The 24424-nt window shown below is 39.6% G+C and overlaps 1 protein-coding gene across 6 annotated transcripts in view; it reads right to left on the bottom strand.

Annotated features, from left to right (window-relative positions):
* Window positions 1-23570, bottom strand: part of MCM9 (minichromosome maintenance 9 homologous recombination repair factor) — a 117672-nt gene extending 94102 nt beyond the window's left edge. For 3 of the 6 annotated variants that reach the window (XM_040474496.1, XM_040474497.1, XM_040474498.1), the window contains exons 1-6: window positions 23305-23394; window positions 19716-20034; window positions 10585-10901; window positions 8825-8906; window positions 3810-4010; window positions 35-160 (exon numbers count right to left, since the gene is read on the bottom strand). In XM_040474496.1, the coding sequence (XP_040330430.1) occupies window positions 35-160; window positions 3810-4010; window positions 8825-8906; window positions 10585-10901; window positions 19716-20019 (1030 nt within the window). In that variant the 5' untranslated portion in view covers window positions 20020-20034; window positions 23305-23394. Of the gene's footprint in view, window positions 1-34; window positions 161-3809; window positions 4011-8824; window positions 8907-10584; window positions 10902-19715; window positions 20035-23304 lie in introns of those variants that run through there. The other 3 variants (XM_040474493.1, XM_040474492.1, XM_040474494.1) reach the window with 3 other exon arrangements.
* Window positions 23571-24424: the final 854 nt, after the last annotated feature.

Below are 24424 nucleotides of genomic sequence, written 5' to 3' on the forward strand. Positions count from 1 at the left end.
TATTAATATTTCTCCGTTTTAAGTAGGTACTAACCTCTGACCCGTGTTCCTGTAGCATCAGTCCTTTGAATCCCACCAGCCAGCACCATGGCCACAGCAAGCTTCACTAGATACATCCCAAAAACTTGAGGGCACAAGCTGGCCAATATTTCATTCCTTCCTAGGAAAGGCAGCAAGATCAGATATTACCAACAGTTTTCAAGAAACCCCATCTGAAATTTCCCTTCCAACTTCCTATGAACATACTCTGCCATCTAAAATGATCCATGAGGACCATTTCCAAATGCCTAAAAGGAGTGAATAACTTTGACTTGGTTGTAAAATGCCTTCTTTTACTAATGCCATGATATGAAAAGTCTGCTTTTCATTCCTTGCTTTTTATTTTCATAGCTTAAGTTTCCATGAATTTATCATACTTTGCAAGGGACAGAAAGGAATCTCCTTTACTCCCTTATTAAGCCAACATTATCCCTTTAAAATACGACTACACTTTCTGTGTAGTAATTTGAGTAAAACTACTCCACTGCCTAAATAAAATGAAGGTACTTGAACTCAAACAAGAAGTCAGACTGTAGGAGCCAGTAATCTTTAAATACAAGAAGTACCTGGGGCTCATGGAGCTTCTGCAGAGGTGTAAGAGAAGTAAAATCAATCCACCCTAGAAGTCAATTCAGCATTTACTCTGAAAAGTTTGGTAAAGTCTGTTTTACCTAGAATAAGGGTATCAGAGTATTTAAAAGATCATTATAAACTATAATTCTAGCAATTCAAGCCAGAAGTCTTGGATTCTCCTGATCATGTGCTTTAAATAAAAGAATATCACGTTTGAGTTTCTGTTTTGAGAAATGTCAAAACACCAAATCTGAGAATCTGCCTATCCCACCTATAAGTAAAGTAGGTATGTTATTTGATGACTGGCATAATCAACCAGCAGGGGCTCTCAGAACCTATGACATCCTAACAAGCTTGTCCTCAGCTTGTCTTGTGTGGAATTCACTACCGTGATGGTACGCTGTATGTCTACAGGCTGGAAACTAATATGTATGCTTCAGGATTTCCATGTTTGTACTCATGTTTCAGAGGTAGGTCTTCTGACGAGGAAAATAGTTGTGTAAGTACTCCTTTAGCTGATTATTCCAGTTCCAGAAGCTTTTCTGCCAAAGCATGAAGGGAGAGGAAAGGCTTCCTCCACAATTTATGGCCCTATACACAAAGGCCGCTTTTTGTAACATATCAAAATTGATCCAGTGGCAATTGAGGTAGGGTGATATGACCTGGGATGGCAGGAATGGTGAAGAAAGAAAACCTTTTAGTAAAATGGGGATCAGAAAACAGAATTAGTAAATCCTGGAAGGGGGCTCATTAACTGCTAGAGGGACTTCCTCCCTTTCCTGAGGTATAGAAAACCCAGAGAAAAAAGATGAAGAAAGGTTTGAGATCTAAGCAAACAAGACCTTATAGCATATAGGTAAATTCTGACCAGAATCTAGAGATTACACATACAAAGAAAGAAGGAATAGCCCCAACAGGTAGGTTTCAGAGCAGGCAAACTGACCTGGGAGACTCCTACACCAAAACCTAAAGTGCCACTTCTGAATAAATGTGGATTCGGTGATTGATGTGCTGATGCAAAACCTATCCCAGTGGTGAGGAGCACAGGCTCTGGGGTCAAATGCCTGGATTCACATCCCAGTGCTATTACTTACTACCCATCTGACCTGGGCAAGTTTCTTAGCCTCTCTGCTTCTATTCCTTACCTGTAAAATGGAGATGATAATGGTATCTCATAGAAGTGTTGAGGATCAAAGGAATCAGCAAGTGTATAGCACATAGAACAAACAACGCCTGACACACTTAACTGTTAAACTATTATATTACCTGTATTATTTGTGCTTATTTCTGATCTCAAGATTTCCTCACAATGTAGTTAACACAAAAGGTATACTATAAAGGCAGGTCTGAAGTACCAGAGAAAAATAAAGGGAAAACGATTCCCTTAAATTTGTTGTCTGAAGTTCCTTGAATCATGGCAATAGATGCTCCCATGGCTGAATCATGGAAGAAAATTGATTACAGTGCATACTACCCACAAACCTATCTCCCTCCCAAATTTCTGGTTCTAGACCATGTTAATAGTGTGTCTACAGCCAATTACCCCACTCTTGTGGCATGGCTCTCCATTACCCTGATGAAGAGAACCTCTTAGATCTAAGATAACGGAGTCACCTCAGCTTGGGCCCCAGAGACCCCAATCCCTATATCTTGGTTTCTACCCAGCATCTAAGCACCAGGCTCTGAGGATCCCTGAAGTTACTATAGACTAGAATAAAGCCTTCAGTTCCTCCTAGACCATACCCACAGTATGAGGTCTTAATGAAGCAGATCCACCTCCGAGGGAATCTTTGGCTTTAGACTAGCAAAATGAAGACACCCTTCTGGATACACTTCCCTCTCTTCATGCCCTCAACTAGCACACATACACTTTGAAATGGTAAAATACAGTGTACTGGTACTTAGGAAACTAAGCAGAATCCATTCAGACTAAAAAAAAAATGTTGCCTCATTTTCTGTCTTCCGTTTCTCACAAGGTCATTATATTTACTTCTTCCTCTTATCTAGTAAATAAATTGTATATCCATAACCTTCTGATTAAAATAGACTCTTTTTAATCACCAGCACAAATCACTTCTCATGGTCTGGTTATAGAGCGCTGTATGATGCCCTTCCTTCACCGTTACAGGAAGAGCTGAGCTATGGCACTGCGATTAATAAGAAATGACTGTGGTCCAAGAAAGAGTTACGGATTTTTTTAAGGACCTGATCCTAAGAAACCATTTCAAATTAAAAAAATTCATTTAAAAATACTTCTTATAGGGCTTGCTTCCTAAAGCCACAATGTGGAGAATTTAAGTTCTTTCTGTACAGATCTGGTAAAAGAATGATCAGGAGCCACTACATTACATGCTATATGCAGAAGCAAAAAAAAAAAAAAATCATCCCACAAAACAAAAGCAAACTGCCTAAAGTTAGGCAAATAAGAATTCTATTTTGTGAAATGGTATCTGTCCAGTATGTGACTTAAGAATAAAGTAATCAATATGTATGAGATTTGAGGTGAAGTTTATTAGAAATAGTCTATCACTGGCTTCAGTTTATTTTTCTCAGAAGATGCCTCCAAGGAAGAATGCAAACAGACATTTGAAGGTTTAATTGGTGTTTTATACTTTTGGAATTTTTAAATAAAAAATACTCTATGAACCCAAAGGCTTGTGTGATGTTTTAGTCTATGTAATTATATTTTAACGTCACAGTCATAAGTTTACAAAGCTTATTTTTGCATCTTTCTATCTCTCATCATCTCTTTCTACTTAATGCATATTTAAAAATCTTCAGCTAAAATAGCATGAAGTTGTCTTAATTATCTAAGGTACATCAGAAAAGAAATAAGGCTTTATTAGGATGAGGGTTCATAATAAAGTGAGTTTTGCCTACTTACGGAGGAACTGTGTATTTGGTGAAAAAGGGAGAAAACTGGCAGTATAAGAGATGTCTAAAAGAATAGAAACGGAAAATTTCTTGTAATTAACTCAGCCTTGATTTTCCAGGAAGATCTCTAAATAGAAAAGACTACACGAGAAAAGAGCTCAAAGGGAAATTATAGCTAGAAGTACTGACGAATGCTACTACCCTTTGAATTCAGCCATTGAGTTATGCAGCATGTAAGGCTGCCTCCTGACCACAGACTTTATATTTAACTACTGAATGAAATGCCATTAATAATTATCAGCTTTATACCCTTAATCACAAACCTGCAAAGGGATCACTCTTATAGGATTCCCAAAAATCTTCAAATTCCTTTTGGACCTCCTCATCCATGATGATCCCTGTAGACTGCTCATTATTTACTTGGACATAATTGGCTTTCAGGACTATCTCCACTTCACAGCGTACATCTTGCTGGAAGGGCTTCCACCGTTGCATTACGACTCCATAAATAGTGAGGTCATCGCCTAGGAAAGAGCACCACGTAGCAGCAAAGTCCAGTAGTACCACACTGCTTGCTGGGCACAGACTTGCATGACAACCAGAAATAAGAAATAAACCACTCTTGGGTTAACCACTCTCAGTTGGTTAAGTGTCCGACCAACTTCTGATTTTGGCTTAGGTCACGATCTCACAGTCCCGAGTTCTAGCACTGTATTGAGCCCCTGCTGAGCGTAAAGCCTGCTTAGGATGTTCTCTTTTCCCCCACTCTCTCTCAATATAAATAAAAATTTTTTAAAAAGAGAAAGAAATAAACCACTTTCCTACCAAGTTTAGAGTGGTAAACACTCATCCAGAAAACAATTTGAAGCCAAAAGAACACCACAGATTTCGTACTTTTTTCTTTCTTTTCTTTTCTTTTTTTTTTTTTTTACAGGCACTTGTATCTGCACGGCTAAAAGCTAAAGTGAGCATTTTTCTTTTTGTGAATCTGCTACATAATAATCACACCAAATTATTACCCTTCACTGGGAAAACAGTTTACTGGATGATTTATTCATCATTATATTGGGCAAAATGTTCATCTTCTCAGAATCCCTAACCATATAGTTCTCATTTAAAGAACAGGTGGGAACTGCAGCTAAAAGGTGAAACTATCATCAATCTGGTGTCAGGAAAGGAGACAATCTTGTGATAACTGACACTAGCTTTAATTTCCTAGATACTAATTTTTACTTACCATATTAATTAATATTTTACTTACTGACTTAAAAAAAAAAAAGAGGAACGAACTAAGAAATGAGGATATTACTGTTACACTTCAAAGCCCTTTTCCCTAAACTATGAAAACACAAGATACAACCCTGCTTATTCCTTCTTGGTTGGTTCCTTCCCACCTGAGGAAACTCTCCCATTCCTGGTGAGAAGAATATTAAACTTTTACAGATATTCCTAAGAGGCCTTGGGTAGTTTATAGGCACATTCTCCAAACACTGACATCTGGATTATTACATACAATTCAATGCATCAATTAACAGGTATACATGAATGAATGGTTGGAATTCAGTATTCTGGTACTGGAGAAAAGGGGACCAGAAGAATAGAAGATAATCCTAGTCCTCAAAATCTTGTTGAATATAAGATGTTGGACATGCCCCAAACCAATCTGGTGGTATTTAAAACTTGCTCAACAAATAGTGTCTCTGAACTAACTGGCAAGTCTTCATATCTAAGCCTGTGTCAAATATACGGTATTTGCTCATGCAAAATGCCTTTTACTCTCTAAATTTCAATGTGTAATGTGTAATCTGCAGAGCTTCTGATTTTCTGAAGAAAAATGTTCTGTAAATGCTAAATGCATGGAACTGGTAGCAGCAATTACAGAATAGAGAGCATATTTCTAGCCAAAGGCAACTTCATAATAAATGGTGAAAACACATTTTCCAGAGCCTTCCTAAACCACGGCTTGGATGTTTTTCAAACCCAGTCAAGAAATGATCATTTACCGTCTGCCCTCAATTTTTAGATGAAAATGACTGGGGCAACTTTGTATGAGCACTTGGAACAGTCCTTTACTGTGGTCATTTTAATAGATTATGCTTAGGTTGTTCCTAAATTAGTCAAACAAGGAACTTAACTTTTAGATACCGCACCCATAAGTAACCTGATTTCACTAAGCAGTGACAATGTGGAAAATGTGGAATACTGAAGAACGGCCAAGAGCACTGATTTTGCCCAATTTGGATTCAAATCCCAGCTCCACCACTCACTGGCTACGTCCTTGGGCAAATTACCTAACTTTGCTGAGCCTATATTTTGACCTAGAAAAATGGGAATAGTTACATTTATATCTCAGAACAACAGTGAAAATTAAGTTAGATAACGTTTATAAATTACTTCATACAATATCTAGAATACAGGAAGTGCTCAACTGGCAAATATTAGCTATTATTATACGAAACCTTGTTATTATACTTAAGTTTTCCCACAATAAAAATTACAAACAGTGTTATTGTCAGGAGGCTCAAGCTCTTACTTTCTATAATCCCAGCTCTTTGTGCCGCTGTCTTCTGCAGCTTATTTCCCACTGCAGCCACCCCCAACCAGACCCATGTCTGACCTCCCACTGCACTGGCAGTTCTCAGGACACAAACTCCAACTTTATTACTCTGCATGTGTCAATCTGGGGTTCCCAACCAGACTGTATATTCCTCAAGGGCAAGGATTATGCCATATATCTTTTCATTCCCACAGAGATTTTGTAGCTATGGATAAATGAAAAAAGAGCTGCTGACAGACTGCTTCCATCCATTATTGTTAGTGACATGTGAAAGAAAAATAGCTTCAGGTTTTTTCAGGGCAGAAAGAATTCAGTTTAGATGAACTGCATGAAAACATCTTATTTTTTTTTAAAGAGGGTTTTTAAAGTATTTATTTATTTATTTTGGGGTGGGGCGTGGAGAGAGAGGGAGAGAGAATATCCCAAACAGTCTCCTCTGCATTGTAGGTATGGAGCCTGACACGGGACTTAAACTCACAAACTGTGAGATCATGACCTGAGACGAAATCAAGAGTCAGACACTTAACCGACTGGGCCACCCAGGTGCCCCAATAAAGAAATATTCTTGACTCTAGATACTGAACTCCTCTATTTCCATAGTGTTTGCCTTATAATTTTAATGAAATGGCAGTTCAGTAAATATTTTATACATGAAGCATCTGGAGATATTTAGGGTTAAAGAAAAAGAGAAATGGTGGAATTTGCAGAAATGAAGCACTTTTGATCTGTCTGGTAGGGGAGAACAAGGATGTGGAATAAGAGGTCAGATATACTTGTTTCTGTCCAGGGGATACACTTGTGTTATATGTTTTCTATTGAGATTAAGGGTGAGTAAGATTAAGGTATGAGTGAGAACAGGAAATACTTAAAGCAGGGAATGTTGAGGTGAATCAAGAAACAATTTTTGACACCAGGCTAAGGTTTACCAACCATTTCCATTTTTTGGCCCACTTTCAATGTAACTTAAATGTTAAATAGCAAGTGGAAATCGCTAGGCAAACAGTAAAAGCAACAGTTTTTAAGTTATTTGGAATAACAAGAGGAAAGAGAAAGAATAATCTTGTGTCGTTCTCACAGGCAAAAGTCTGGTCAAGGCCTAGGAATGTGTGTAGGGAGCAGAGCTACTGACTTTTAGGGAGACAGGTTGCCACCTGCCTTTTCTAGGGCTGGAAGGAGAAGCCTCAGAGAAGCTGACTAGGACAACCTTTTTTTGGGATTGAAAGTTTGTAAGTCCAAAACACTTTTAAACTGTATACTAGAGTTTTTAGTGCCTGTCAGTTCTGGGAAGAAGAGACAGTGAGGGAATAGGATAGATAAGGATACTGGTGCCAAAATACGGAAAACGTCAGTTACTTCGGTTAGAGTAAAAGGTTTTGATTAAAACTGTTAGATTACACATTTGAATGCAGTCTGCTTCTGAGATCTCTACCTTTAGCTGACAGGGCCATGTAAATTTTACAGCCCTAGCCCCTACTAACAGCTGAAAACAATCCCCTTTATTCTCCTTCTTTCTTTTTGCATTACATATGTAGAATAATACATTTGTTTAAAAAAACATATCAAATTTTATTAAGAACATCTCATGATACTTAAATGTGGTTACTAAAGAAAATAATATTTACTCTCTTGAGCAATACTGACTTACAAAACCTCCTAACATCTTAATTTTTCCAATAAAACTCTTCCCTACCATTTTTTTTTTTTGTAAATACAGTAATTTTAAATTTTAATGTAGAACACTTCCATTCTACACATGTGGGCCAGTATTAATCCTTGCCCTCCCACTAATACGTTTAAGTTTGATTCTTCCCAGGCTCCCCATTGAGCAGAATAAGAGGGGCAAGATGATTTCAGATGGGGCAAAAAAGAGCTTAGGAGCTATCTGGTTAGCCTCAAGATCAAAATATAACCAAGAATGACATCGCAACAACCCCTGTGAAGTCCTCCAATTTCCAGAATAGCTCTGAGGTTGTCTTTGATTTGCCTGGAACACTTCAGATCATCCAGATCAATGGCCATCATGAGGCCTAAGTCACTAACAGATGTTGTACACCCTCTGCTTGACTGTCGCTGAGAAAAGAAACCATCATCTGATAAAATCTACCTTCCTGGAGCTTCAGACTGCTCAAACTCAATAGTAATCTCCTCTAACTATAATTCTATTTCTGTATGACAGCTTTCCAATTAACGAAAAGTGAGCTGTCATGTTCTTCCTAAGGCTTCTTCATGCTAAACACACACAGTTCTTTCAGCATGGTTTCAAATTCTTTCTCAATTGGGGCAAATGGCCAACGGAAACACCGAGAACCCTCAGAGGACAAAATCAATGTGACTCCTACTGCGGTGTCACCAGCACAGAGGAGAGAGGAACAATCACCTCCTTTCTTCTAGATACTAGTAAGAGTACAGTAGTATCTGACAGAGTCATACTGTCTGATCCACTAAAGCCACTACAATTTGCTACTGTTAAGCAAGGATGTGCTGAAGAGACTCCTGGACGAAAAGTCAGTGGATCTGGGTTCATGTTCTAGTTCTGCCACTTAACTCTCCATGTGACCTTGGGCAAGTCAGATTCTTCATTTATAAAACAGTGGCTGGACTGGACTAAGCTATAGCTTTTTTCCTGCTGTGTATCACCTCCCACCTCCATGCCAGTTTCTGTTCTCAAGGTGAGCAATTAAGCCTCCACACTGAACTTCGCAGTGTTCAGGTGGAAATAAAAAATGGCTTTTTCCTAGTCAATATTTTAGGACCTCTTAAAAAGCCAGCAAAAATTCTTACCAGATTTACAAGTGTCTACTAGGTCATCTTCCAGGATAACCTTCATAGATCGTGGAATACTTCCAACAGATAGCCTTTGAACCTAGCAAGGAAAAGGAGACACATACTAAGTATGCTTAAATACATGCTAAGTATTCAGAAGCCTAGCAGTTCTTGAATTACTGTTTCTATTTCCCTGGTATTATCATACAATTTAATTGTGATGGGGATTTATAAAGTTTTCTTGAAAATTGTACCTACTATCTGTTTATAAACTCACTAGAGTAAAATAAAAACACCAATATGGAAAATATCTCCAAATATAATCTACCTTGTGAATGCTCAAAATAAATACATGCTCCACCTATTAAACATAATACCAAAGTTATTTACCTACAAAAGACATGCAGTTCTTTCCTGACCTTTAGTCCTAAGACCTGGGCAAATCACTCTGTTCCTTTGATCATTCCTTAGTGACAGAACCCTGGTTTTATTTCACATGGACATGTACCCAGTAAAAAGACTATTTCCTAGGCTCCCCTGCACATGGAATATGGTCATATGGCTAAGCTCTGGCCAACGAAATGAGTAGACATGCCTTAGACTTCAAAGAGGTCTACTTGAATGGAGACTTGGCTGGTGCTGTTGCCCGTCCCTCCCTTTTCCTGCTGTCTGACTAGTATACAGTGGTGAAAGAGTTGTAACTACCATCTTAGATTATAGAGAACCCTAATAGAGGTCACATGTTAAGAATGGTATATAGAAAGGCAGGAGTTTGAATCCTTGACACTGAATATACCTTTGTGTTTCAGCAGCAAGGAAAACCTGGCACACTGTCCCATATTAAAGAGTGTCTATGAGGGGCGCCTGGGTGGCGCAGTCAGTTAAGCGTCCGACTTCAGCCAGGTCACGATCTCGCAGTCCGCGAGTTCGAGCCCCGCGTTGGGCTCTGGCCTGATGGCTCAGAGCCTGGAGCCTGTTTCCGATTCTGTGTCTCCCTCTCTCTCTGCCCCTCCCCCGTTCATGCTCTGTCTCTCTCTGTCCCAAAAATAAATAAACGTTGAAAAAAAAAAAAAAAAAGAGTGTCTATGTATATATACCTCATTTGACACAGCAAATAAAATTGGGCCTAAACCTCAAATCCTGAATACTCCAATGTTTAACAACCACTTAAAACCATTTAATTTTTCTCCTATCCCTTAAATACAACTAGTTTGAACTTCTTAAATATTCCCTTAATTTTAACATAATTATTAATTATGTTAAATATACTACCACCTGCGACACATAAAATCAAAGATGACCGAGTAAACCACAAAGCTGAGTGATAAAGGGAAGGCAGCATAATGACCAGAGTCCTACAGTGTTAGAAGGCTACTGCCTTTGTTAGTTAGGTTCAGAATTTATTAACACACAAATCTGTTTCCAAGCCTTGAATTACCTCAAGGTTTACCTACAACATCGTTTTACCCTTTAAAAAACTTATGTTTTCACCATTAATCAACAGGCAGCTTAAAAGCTACAAAATACCAAAGAAAATTCTTAGGCAGAAAGGCCCATTCTTATGTTTGGGTGCCATATGCCAATGCTCTCTATACAGAGATGATTACTGCATGGTCTCTAAAGACTATATCCTGGTACATGTGCAACCATACTGTGTGATGACACAAATCCCATTTGTAATCCTTCATGTGTTCCCCACTCTTGGTAATTTGACCACTGCTGAAAAAAAAAAAACCTTCTTCAAAGTTGTGACTTCTCTCATTTCTTTGATCATTTACCTGCTCTTGAATTTTGATTTCCTGATAATCTCTACACCTGGTTGGAGATGAAGATAAGCCTGAGAGGCAAGTGAATTTTGAAGAATCACAGCTTTCCGAGCTGGGACAGGAGGACGGCCGGCAGAAGGTATAGTACAGCTCAAAGTCAGCCTTGACCACAAATACATGCTTGCATTTGTTACACATGTAATCCCGCTCAAACTCCAGGATCTTCACCACACTTGTTCGAATCACTGTCCCAGTGACAGATAAAAAGTGTCCCACATCCTTGGTTTTAGGGATGTGCTCCCTCACCAGCTCAGGACAAACGGGCAACCCTGATGGAGAAAAACAACAAAAAAACCACATCAACTTATGTCTTGGGATTTGACTCTATGGAATATATTCCTCTCATATTTCCTGGAGTAGAAGGTGTAACTTCAGAAAAAAAAATTTTGAGTTTTACTTCAGAAAAAAATCAGATCAATTCAATTAAGAAAACAGAAAAAGATCATTTTAAATAACAATGATCAGTGGACTCTTTTTAAAAGTACATATCCAGATGACATAATAACCAGGATTTTAAAAAAAGGATTGATTCTCATAAGAGGGCTATCTCAGTAGAATCTAAATACATTATGTAATTATAACCTCATTCAGTAAAGAATATACTACCACCTGTGACACATAAAATCAATAGATGACCGAGTAAACCACAAAGCTGAGTGATAAGGGGAAGGCAGCATAATGACCAGAGTCCTACAGTGTTAGAAGGGTACTGCCTTTTTTAGTTAGGTTCAGAATTTATTAATACACAAATCTGTTTCCAAGCCTTAAATTACCTCAAGGTTTACCTACAGCATCGGTTTATCCTTTAAAAAACTTGTGTTTTTCACCATTAATCAACAGGCAGCTTAAAAGATTCAAAATGCCAAGGAAAATTCTTAGGCAGAAAGGCCCATTCTATGTTTGGCTGCCATACATCACTGGAGTAGAGAGATGCTAGCTGTGATGGTCAAAGGCTGCCTTCTAACAGGTTTACCAAGGTAGCATTTGTTACACTGGTTCATGCCCAATGGTCCACTGGTTCATGCCCAATGGTCTTCAGAATTCAGCAGCTCTGAAATCTGGAAAATGTGCACACTGAAGATGGATCTATAGGATTTGTCAAGTCATGAGAAATAACCGTAATAGCTATGATTATACTTTAGGTTTCTATGGTCAGCACACTTTCTTCCTGTTGACAGATCTACTCTGAAAGCCAATTGATGATAATAATGCGGTAGTTTGGGAAGTATGAAATTAACAACAACAAAAAAGGCAATGAGTTATATGAACTGTATGTACGCTTAAGGCACCAGATTACATTAATCTGATGTTACAGGTTACAACTCTATAGACTTAAATTTTCTCTGCTGCTGGCTGAGACTCTATGTATACTGTATATTGTATAAACAAGGCAGGTACTGCCAACATTTGCCACTATAACTCCTTTTTCTGTCCAAGGCTGACCCCAGAGCTGACAAGTGTGCTATTCTATGGGCAGGAATAGACAGAGAAGTTGGAGCTGGATCAAAGTAGGTATTTTATCCATTAAAAAAAATATGCATGCTATTTCTCATTGTTGATTTCAGGCATCTGTTAATTCAGCTGTGTATAGCTAAATGTCGAGCTACCAAGAACATACGGATATTTCTAGTTACAACCAGGTAAAAGCCATACCAACAACCAAAGCTTCTCATTTAAAACAGGTCTTGTTCTCATGTCTACATTGTTTATGTTTTGGAAGTACCATGTCCTTTTTTAGTTTATACCCTAATGTTAAGAAAGAAATGACTACGTGGAGATTTCCCTTCTTATTTGGCCTTAACTGGAATGAATGTATATTATGGCAACCCTTAACACTGCTTTACAGATTCTCAGTTACTTTTGTTTTGCTCCCCACATGAATACTTTTTTCAAAACTGAGATAAAGATAAGAATAAAACTCACATTTACTCTTTTAAAGTGTATAATTCACTGGTTATTAGCATATTCACAAAGTTGTACAACCATCACCACTATCTAATTCTAGAATATTTTTATCACTTCAAAAAGAAAGCCTGTACCCATTAGCAATCACTCCCCATTTCCTTACCCCTAGCCTCTGTCAACCACTAAGCTGCTGTCTCTATGGTAAATCTACTCTGGATATTCCATATAAATGGAATCATAAATAAGTGGCCTTTTGTGTGTCACTTCTTTCACTTAAGCATAGTATTTCCAAGACTCATTTATGTTGTAACATGTATCTGTACTTCATTACCTTTTATGGCTAAATATTCAATATACCACATTTTGTTTATCCATTCATCAAATGATAAACATTTGGGTTGTTTACACTTTCGGGCTATTATAATACTGCTACAAACATTAATGTGCAAGTTTCTGTTTATCTGTTTTCAATTTTCTTGGGCATATACCTAGGAGTGGAATTGCTGGGTCATATGGTTAAATATATTTTTTGAAATAATGTTATTTCTGTGTTTTCAAAAAGTCACTAGTGTTCTCTAATGTAAGTATACAGAGGACAGGAAAATAGTATTATTCAAGTGGGAAATAGGATTATTAATCCAATTTCCTTCATGAAGTGTAAACAAAATCTACCAACAATTATGAGCAAGGTAAAAAGAATAGAAAAAATGGATTAAGAAAACTCATTTTAATAACTCCTTAGATTTTTTTACTATCCATTCTCTCTTCCATGGCCCCTAAAAGATATCATTTTGCATACTATTTCTACTCATTCTAGTTCTGCTTCAGATGCAAACTGCTCAGTATAAATTATATTATCAATATATTAAAACTATCAATATATTTAATATCAATATATTAAAACTCTAGGAGAGATACAGAAGGAAAACTAAGATCACAAGAACTAGTTATGGGAAGTGTTGTATCACTCTCATTTCTTTCATAACTGCAGAATACCGAGGAAAACTATAGACTGCCCAGTATAATTTATCAGACTCTTTGGATATTTCATATGCTAACGTCACATGTAGCTGATGAAGTCTTACATAGTTATTTAGATAGATATTTGCTATTTCTGGCTTACAAACAAATTTTGGTCTGAAAACAAAAGTAACTGTAATTTTATTATAGTTTTCTCCTAGAAAGCAATCTTTAATTTGACAGTATCTTACTGTAAATAGCACCTTAGAATAGAAGAATAAAACGGCATACCCTCCATTGCTTCTACAGTAATCCAGGAAAGAAATAAAGAATGCCTAAGTCCAAATCTCCATGGCTTTCCACAGATCTAAGAATAAGGAACCAAGTCTGGACTGGACTACAAGGCTTTCCTCTCATACCAAGCCCTCTAAGCACTCAAACATTCACATATAGTGTCCCCTTTGCCTCAACACTCTCCTCCCAACTCTGATCCTCAAGAGAGTCCACACTAAGAAGCAATATAGAAGTTGAGAAAACAGATTCTGGAATCAGACTACGTGGGTTTAAGTCACAGCTCTATTACCTACTAGCTGTGTGATCTTGGCCCAAATTATATAACCTTTCAGATTTCCCTTCTGTAAAATGGCAATAACAACAAAACCTACCTCACAGGGTCATAAGACTAACGTAATTCATATATGTGACGTTTCTTAGGACAGTACCTTGCATATAGCAAACACTATTTATTATTTATTTTTGAGAGACAGAGTGTGAGCAGGGGAGGGGCATAGAGAGAGGGAGACACAGAATCCGAAGCAGGCTGTAGGCTCTGAGCTGTCAGCACAGAGCCCTACAGGGGGCTCAAACCCACAAACTGTGAGATCATGACCTGAGCCAAAGTTGGATGCTTAATCCACTGAGTTACTCAGGTGCCCCGAGCAAACACTATTCAAATGTTAGTTCTTATACGTGATATTTTCATTTTTCCTCTTTAAAAGATCAGCTTAAATATCCTTTTCTAAATAAAATCTTTCCTTAACCCACCTCTGGTTGAATTTTCTTTTTTATGAGCTTTAACACACTGTTCCTCTCTTTCATTCCACTTATTGCAATTTAAATAAAATAATTATTATGCTTCCACACTTGAATATAAATTCCACAGGAACAGGACAGAGGTAGATTTTATTCACCATGCTTTCTAAACAGTAAATGTTCAAAATATACTTGAAAGAAAGATGAATGGCAAGACTAGGAAGGAGGGGGTAGATAGGAGAGATATTAAGGATACTATGTTGACTTTGAGATATGTAGAGATAAGGGATCAGGAAGAAGGTGAAATGTAGAGTGACTCCCAGTTCTCTGGTTCCCTTAACAGGGAATTCTGCAAGGCACACAGTAATCAAACAGTAAATATCTACTGAAAGAATAAATAAGGAAATACCATTTTCACTTGGAGTGGGACACAGAGTAGAGAAAAATCCTAAGTACACTTTTTGATACACTGAATTAGCAAGAAAATATCTAGTGTGAAACCTCTGATAAGCATGGTGATATCTGGATACAGAGCTTGAGAGACAGATTTTGGCTAAAATTGAGAAAAAATGTAGAGGTGGTATTTGTTTCTACGTAGGTGGCAGCTGAAGCTCAGGTCCAGAAACAGGGGCCACCCTATGAGAGTGCAGGATCCAGGAGAATACGGCCACATCTGAACCTAGCACGTACAGTTCAGGTAAAGGAAGAGGCTCCAAAGAGGAAGGAGAGAAGCCACAGCCAGAGAGAAAGGAAAGGGCAAGAGGGTGCTGCCAAGTGGGGCCAAGGCTGGAATTTCGTAAGGTGGGAGGAGTCAACTGTATCAAACCCAGCAGGGAAATAAAGGAAGAGAAATACTGAAAAGTGACTCTCAGTTTGACCATGAGACTGTCACTAGCAAGGCTGGTGAGGGTGGCTCCTGTGTGGTGGAAGTAAAAGTAAAGAAAGTAAAAGGATGAACGGAAGAAGGAATGTATTCTGTCAGAACATTTACTTGTGAAAAGGAAGAGTGCATGGAGAATGAAGGGGGACACAGAGTTGAAAGACAAGTATTTTTCCTTCTACAAAATGAGCAAAACCCAAGAGAGAAAATTCAGATATAACTGCCAAAAAGGATTCACGGTCATCCCTCTCACCCCCTACCACACTCCCACAGATTCCATGCTCCCCGGGGGGGTTTGGCCTGACCGGGTGACTGACTTCATAGCACATGGTTTACCCACCTCCCTACCTTGGTCACTTACAACATCCTAACTGACCTCACATAAATCAAGGTTCCGGATTAGGGGACATGGCTGGACTTCAGGAAAGCTCTAAACTTCTTGAAATTCAGGCAAAATGTTATGTATATACACATACCTGCACCTGCTGGAGAGCGTCCATATCTTTCTCAACATTTAACCCTGAAGAAGTGACTTAAATCCTCCATCCCATAATTCTACTGACTTGCATACGATTCCCTCTAAGAACAGAAGGAACTTACACTGTGGCAACAGTCACTAAATTTCCCTCCCCTCCTCCAATTTAACAGTAATGCCCTAACCTCTAGCATGTCCTACTCAGGCCCCTGGTCCTACATCACATTCAAGACGATCTCTTCCAAATGCTGTAACAACATGACAGTGACATTCATAATCACTGACTGTACCACTCATTTAGGGTCTTAATCTCCTATTGCTCTGCGTTGTTTCTTAACCATTCTATATGTGGAGGGGACAGTCACTTCTTGAGATCCTTTTCACACCCCTGTGCCCAACCCAGTGCTTTAAATAAGCACTTTTCAATAAGGAGAAAATTAGTGAATAGAAGAGAAGGGGGAATGGGCTTTCCCTCTCTCTCTCTTGCCTCACCTTTACCATATATGGCCTCAAATCTCCCAGTCCAGAACAAAATGCTTGAATTTTGTGGTGCATACAAGGGCTTCTTACCTCTGTACCTTTCCTTAGGCACTTTACTTGGTCTGGCAAACTCTCCCCAGTTCACTCAGCCATGAAGACTGCATTCACGTTTTCCCTTCCACAAGAAAATTTCCCTAAGTCCAGGCTAACACATGCACACTCACACAAATGGAATATGTAAGCAAAATGGTCAAATGAATGCACCATTATATAAACAATGCCTTTCATGTCTAGAGAAATCTTCCGTCAGGAAGAGTAAAAAGGAAGAATCCAGAGACACCTTCCATTCCTTGTAAATGATAACCCAGGCCTCATGATAAGTCTACACAAACTGGTTTTATTTCAGTCAGCATAAGGAGATGTACTGGAGAGATACTACACAGGGAATATTGGAGGGAAGCAGGGCTCACTTCTAAGCATCCCGCATATGCCAACCCAACCTTTTCTGTATTCCTCTACAAGTGTAGCCAGGATTAGTGAATTTCCTACAGCTATGTCTAACACAATTACAACATCTCTGAAGAAAAAACTATGTAAAGATTACAACTAAATTTTCTAAGAAAATTAGCTTTCAATTATCTTCTATACTTTTACAATACCGGGCAATACGTAATCTTTAATGTTCTTACATTGGAAACAAAAGAGCAGTTTACATTTACTGAATCATGTATATGGTGCCTGTTTGCTTTTTTTTAGAAATTCTGAGCAAATTTGTTCAAAATATGGCAGATTAAGTGGTTATTTTGTATAGTAAAGTAACTATTATTTTAAGAAGATAATAAAGGTGAGTATATTTCATCTTCAGATTCTTTTCATTACAATTATAAATAAACTTATAAAGGCAATATGATGTTAAGCCAAACTGACCATACACAAGCAAAATCTTAGTGCTAAAAAGGTGCTAAGAGATGGTGTTTGGGCAGAAATGACAATTTATTTTCATCTTCCTGTCTTACTATATATGTTACCAAGTAACTATACATGTTAGGTATAACATATGTATCTGTATGTGTTACTAAGTAACACAAAAACCTTTACCATTCTCTGACGAATTCAGTGAGAAAGAACAAAAAGAAATTTTGGAAATAGACAGCAATAGGTCCCTCTCTGTGCAAGAGAGAAGTCCATATCAATTACTTCAGGTCCCCGGTTTTCAGCTTGCAGTTCCCCAAACAGTAGCATCAGCATCACCTGGGATCCATTAGAAATGTAAATTCTTGGGCCCCAGGCCAGACCTCCTCAATTAGAAACTCTGTGGGTGGGGCCTAGCAATCAGTGCTTTAACAAGCCCTAGAGTTGATTCAGATTGCCATAAATGTTTGGGAACCACTACTTTAAATAACACATGAATGCTATTTTTTCCTTCTCATTTACTTTTTTTTTTAATTTTTTTTTTTTTAACATTTATTTATTTTTGGGACAGAGAGAGACAGAGCATGAACGGGGGAGGGGCAGAGAGAGAGGGAGACACAGAATCGGAAACAGGCTCCAGGCTCTGAGCCATCAGCCCAGAGCCCGACGCGGGGCTCGAACTCACGGACCGCGAGATCGTGACCTGGCTGAAGTCGGATGCTTAACCGACTACGCCACCCAGGCGCCCCTCTTCTCATTTACTTTGATGCTATCTTTGTATTACAAGACCTTTCATCAAAACCACTGGAAATAGCAAGTAAACTGTAGGCTAATAAAAATCCCAGAAGATAAAGAGCAATGCATATCCTGGAAAAACAAACTGGAAAAGGTCTTAGGTTCCTAAGGAGTCTGAACCACAGAGGCAACCTATGTTTTCATAATCAAATGCCTTGCCTGGAGTCCAAGATGAAGCTGCAATATACTTAAAACCACTCTATTTCCATCCCTGGTTCATTCTGCTTGGGACACCTCTATCCCTGCCTTACCTTCTCCTCTTGAAATCTCCAGTGAATCTCTGAGAATTCGCTCCCTGTTCTATGGACTAATATATCTTGCACACACCTTAAATGAGGCATGCATCACATAACATAATAGCTGCCATTAAACTCCTTTACAATTATGTTTAATATGTACTTAGGCATGTATCTTTGAGCATACAGACACCATCTGGTGAATATTTGACTATACAGCTACCTCCTCTACAGCCTTGAACTCCTATAGATGAGGGGCTATACCATAGTAGTATGGTTTCCCAAGAGACTAGCAAATGCCTACACATGATACATTTGTAGAAGGAATGCTACCATGGTAGTAACATAATTTGCAATTTACTTTTTCAGAGAACTAGAAAAAAAAAAAAACAACAGGCTAATTTATCAGAAACCAATAGGGTCACCCACCTAGGCAGACAAAATTTTGGTATTTAAACTGAGCATGGAAAAACATCTGAATGTAAGGACAGCCTAAAACCCTTCTTAAATATATTTCAGTAACATTAAAGCCTCTTCTAACAATCTTTTCGCAACATTATTATAAGGAAACATTTGTTCTTGAACCTACCAAGAGATTGTCTAGTGTGCTGATGCATAAAGATGTATAATATTCATAATTTTATTCTACATAAAATACTATTTTTTTCAATTAAATCAAATGCATGCTCCTTGGGGGAAGTCTTATTTTCTCCAAAGATTTCTACCATACTGACTCATCTCTTTCCAGTCACAGCAAGCATTTTTGTTGATTATAAATCCCCACCTTTCTGAAATATACTATAAAGTACTTATTTTTAAACAAATGGTACGTGTGTTCTCCAGCTTAATCACAGACTACAGTTATTCAAAGATACAGCTTTGCCACCAGGGGCTGATTCTTAAAAATTAAGATACTTAATCTGTCATTCATTCAACAAAAGTTGAGTGCCTAATGGGTGGCCAGTATAGTGCTAAACTTGATATATAAAAATAATAAATTTCCTAAAATAGTTTTGAAGATCACTAGATAGAATCTGCTACTTTTCTAATTCTTTTTATTATCAGTTCTTTTGTTAGTCACATAAGCTCATAAGGCTGCTTTGAATTATAATTTTATACACACATATCCACATGTATATATGTGCACACTACCATACTGTTGTCTCCACACATTCTCTTTCCCCTTGATTGGAATGGCTAGTACCCCAGCCTTCTAATATCCAGTATAAAAATCAATATTCTGCTCTGAAACTGACCATCAACTACACAATAGATATATTTTTAAGTATAAAGATCAACTGATGTTCTTATATCATTCAATTTTTAGTGCTCTGAATTCAGTAGGTGTTGGGATTTCTCAAAATGTTCCTAGAGAATAACATGGCAGTAAAATCCTTAAGTGATTCACCTGATATCCTGGCATGAAGATTCTGCTTCATAGAGGCACCCTCAGGCTGAGAAAGGGACTGGAGAATTGTCAAGGCTGATCTTCGCAGAGCACTATCAAAAATTGTTAGTACTTCATTGGGGAATGTGTTGAAATACTCCCCAATTTCCATGTTGGTCTCAAAAAGGGTCATGGCATTAACCACAACTGGGTAATGAGCATCTTCATCTCTTTCCTTCAAGATTAGAAGAATATCATTCTTATGGTATTCCGAAACATAGGATTCAAACACTTGACCAACCAGTGTAACTTGATCACTATTCATCTTGAATCTAGGTGACTAAAGAAAAAGAAAGGACCGTATTATACCTTTGGTATTGCAGACTTAAACACAAGTTAAACAAAAACGATTGGTTGTAAATCATCCTGACTTTGGGTCACACTATAAACTCAAAATATTATTCAAATTAAAATCTTAAGGGGAGCCTGGGTGGCTCAGTCGGTTGAGCGTCCGACTTCGGCTCAGGTCGTGATCTCGCAGTCCGTGAGTTCGAGCCCTGCGTCAGGCTCTGTGCTGACAGCTCAGAGCCTGGAGCCTGTTTCAGATTCTGTGTCTCCCTCTCTCTGACCCTCCCCCATTCATGCTCTGTCTCTGTCTCAAAAATAAATAAAGGTTAAAAACAAAAATTAAAAAAAAAATTAAAATCTTAATTAGATTGGAATTACTTGTTATAGTCACTTAGTAAATGTATTTTTTGAGAAAGTGAAGCTAACCAAAGAATTATGTTGGTACTGATTACTGAAATCCAAAATGGTCCAATGCCTTTCCTGTATCTTTTCCCCAAACTATCTCTTATTAACTCTATGGTAAAAGGCCTTCCCTTTTCTTTAACCACAATTTGTATATACATTTGCTCTCAAGTATATCTTAAATAGCAGTCTTCTGGCTAATGTTACTTCTGGTAGAGTTTTTTGCATGTGCCCTGGTTCTAGGTTTATTCATATAAATAATGTATCCTTCTCTCTTATCACACACACACATCATATTCATGTGTATTCAGCTACATAAATGGAACATACATGGATAACCAGGGTTTTTAAAATTTTTCTAATGTTTATTTATTTTTGAGAGAGAAAGAATGAGGGAGGGGTGGGGAAGACACAATCCAAAGCAGGCTCCAGGCTCTGAGCAGTCAGCACAGAGCCCAATTCGAGGCTCCAACTCACAAAGTGCGAGATCGGACCTGAGCTGAAGTCAGACACTTAACAAACTGAGCCACCCAGGTGCCCCCGTGGATTGCTAGTTCTGACTTGAATAGTTAACAGATTCGCTTTAGAAATTTACATTTTGGGGGCACCTGGGTGGCTCGGTCGGTTAAGCGTCCGACTTCGGCTCAGGGCATGATCACACAGTCCGTGAGTTCGAGCCCCGTGTCGGGCTCTGTGCTGACAGCTCAGAGCCTGGGGCCTGTTTCAGATTCTGTGTCTCCCTCTCTCTCTGCCCCTCCCCTGTTCATGCTCTGTCTCAAAAATAAATAAACGTTAAAAAATTTAAAAAGAAAAAAAGAAATTTACATTTTGAGGTTAATTTGTTTCCTATTTTCTCTAACCTAGGAAACGTACTGGCCTCAGCAAAAACAGCTATCAAGAGTATAAAGAAAGTACATAATTAAACTGAGGAAAGGAAAATTGATCTTTAAATGATGAATAACTAGGAATGAAAATAAATACGCTATATTACATTACTTCACCTATCACATTCCCCTGGCAATGTATTTTTTTGAAAATTCGTACCTACAGATTAAAAGGGCCTACCCCCATTCCAAGTTCATGTATACAGGCAGATATCTATCATGTTCACAGTACCATGCTGGGAAATAAAAAGCACAATAAAAGATCCTCAATGCCCTCAGGGAACTAAGGGACAGATCAAATGAAACAGTGCTCTGATAGTGGTAAAAATACAATATCAATAGGAGCACAAAGAAGAGAAGTATTAAATTTCAACGGGGTGACAATCCCAGACGTGGCAATGGGCAGTTAAGATAAACTGTTGAAACTGATCATCTAAGAAAATCTTATTTGGTTTGGAAACAGTACTGGAGGACAAATGTACTTTGACTTATTTAACCAACATATATTGTACTCGGTTCAACAAACAGAAAGATGATAAAAGACAACTTATGAAGTTCACATTTTAGCATCCTAACTATGTGTTACAATGCTATTTATTAGCATTATTTTGCTTTTTCTGGGAACCTACTATTCTAGAAGGTGTGAAAGGAGTTAAGATGGGGGGGGGTAATATGTCACAGGCCAAGAATTCTAACAACTACAAATGCCTGTCTGAGACTGACAGATAGGCATGTGTATACCCAGGAGAATGAGTGAGAGGAAATTATGGCCAATACATCGATAAATAACTTGTTTTTATTAGGTAATATTAAATTCAGCCAAGTATAAAGCAGAAAAAAGCACTTGAAAAGTAACTCATCATACAGTATTTCCAGGACGTGGCCTTTGCTTGAAACAGAGAGGGGCACCTGGATGGCTCAGTTGGTTGAGCGTCCGACTTCGGCCCAGGTCATGATCTCACGGTCTGTGGGTTCAAGCCACGCATCGGGCTCTGTGCTGACAGCTCGGAGCCCGGAGCCTGTTTCAGATTCTGTGTCTCTCTCTCTCTCTGACCCTCCCCTGTTCATGCTCTGTCTCTCTCTCAAAAATAAATAAACATTAAAAAAATTTTAACAAAACAAACAAAAAAAAACAGAGAAACTGTACTCCCAAGAGTTGCTACAAGACAATCTTTAAGATTCTATAAATACATACTAAATTTGGAGTCACAGTTTAGCAATTTAAAAGACAGCTCCACATAGGGCAGAGAGGGGGTAGCTGCAGAATGCATGGTTCAAATTAAAGTCAGATTAAATTTCGCCTAGTCTTTTTTTGAAATAGCATGTTTTCTGAAAACAGCATTCCCTTTCAAAACCTGCGCAAAATTGTTCAACTGTTTCTAAGCAGTTTGCTAACCCTATAAACATGCCCACTCTTACTGTTCTACAATTTTCAAGTTCCCTTTCCTTTCACCTATTGAGTAGCTCGGGGCAAAATACAACCACGTGTTACTTCATCCTCTGGACCAAGTGAAGCGCAGGCAAGTGCCAGCAGGGCCAATCAGCGGCGGCTTGCAGCCAGACCACCGAGAATCCCCGCCCGCCGAGAAGCCGCCGCACTCACCCGGAGCCACGCCCCCTCGTCGGTCCCCGCTGCGCCGCGTCCTAAGACCCGCCCCTCTCGCCCGCGGCCCGCGTCTTGTGGGCGCCTCCTCCCCGCCCGCCTGCCCCGCTCCCCGTGTGCGCTGGGCGAACACGGAGCCGGGTCGTACTCAGAGGACTGCTTTCCATACTTCCGTCTCTGGACGCAGCCCTTGCCCTACAACACCTCGGCAGGTCTCTGACACTGCCTGGCTCGGCAACCGGGCACCTCGGTCGCCCGACAAATCCCGGAGTTGAATAGTTTGGGACCTAACCAGATGTGGGAGAGACTTGGGACGAACTGCGGGAGAAAAAAAAAATAGTAACGGTGAAACGAGGCAGCAGTTGTCACTTACTGGCGGACATGCAGTGTTAGAAGTCACCGGGGACGCGCTGCTCCCAAGGCTGAGGGTCGCGGAGAGCTCGGGCCTGGCGGCGGGGGGCGCGAAGAGGCCGCTGGGGGCGGGGCGGGGCGCGTGCGCCGGCCGCTCGAGGCGTCGCCGGCCGCGGGGGCGCGCAGGCTCCGACGGGTCCTCCTGGCGCCTGGGTGAAGTAGGCGCCGCGCCGGCTGCTTGGCGGGCCCGCGCACCAGACGGACGCCGAGCCGCGCGCCGCCTCGACTTCGCCGTTCAGGAGGCTCTTCCGGGTGGAGAAGCGGGAGGGCGCGCACCCCGCCTGCTGCCGCGGGAAGCGAGACAGTGGAGCTGGGCGGGCTGGGAGGGGCCAGGAGGGCCGAGGCGGGGCCCGATGAGTTCCAGGGCGGGGCTAGGCCGAGCCTCCCGCCCCAGGTGGAGTGAGAAGAGGGGGGCTATGCGAGGACTCACATGGCCTGTATGGGTCGTGCTTTTGGTCTAAGAACTGGCAAATACAAGGTTGCAACGATTTTCTGCTGTGTTGTCTTCTAGAAGATTTAGGATGAAGGTTTTATAGCTTAGGTCTATGGCCCTTTTGAGTTAATTTTTGTATATGATGCGAGGTATGGATACTAGGTAACATTTTGCATATAGATATCTAGCACCATTTGTTGAAAGAGCTATACTTATTCTACTGAAAAGCCTTTGCACTTATGTCAAAAATCAGTTGATTTTGTTTGTGCGGGTCTAAGACTTTTCTGTTGCCAGATCTATGTGCCTACTTTACAATAACGCTATTTTATCTGCATCACTGTAGCTTTATTTTTTTTTAATTTTTTTTCAACGTTTTTATTTATTTTTGGGACAGACAGAGACAGAGCATGAACGGGGGAGGGGCAGAGAGAGAGGGAGACACAGAATCGGAAACAGGCTCCAGGCTCCGAGCCATCAGCCCAGAGCCTGACGCGGGGCTCGAACTCACGGACCGTGAGATCGTGACCTGGCTGAAGTCGGACGCTTAACCGACTGCGCCACCCAGGCGCCCCATGCATCACTGTAGCTTTATAATGAGCCTTGAAATCAGAGTTTGGCCTCGATTTTTGTTCTTTTTCAAGTTTTTTGG

This window comes from Herpailurus yagouaroundi, unplaced genomic scaffold (assembly GCF_014898765.1).
Source record: "Herpailurus yagouaroundi ecotype Mexico unplaced genomic scaffold, PumYag 139, whole genome shotgun sequence".
In the NCBI taxonomy this organism is placed as follows: domain Eukaryota; kingdom Metazoa; phylum Chordata; class Mammalia; order Carnivora; family Felidae; genus Herpailurus; species Herpailurus yagouaroundi.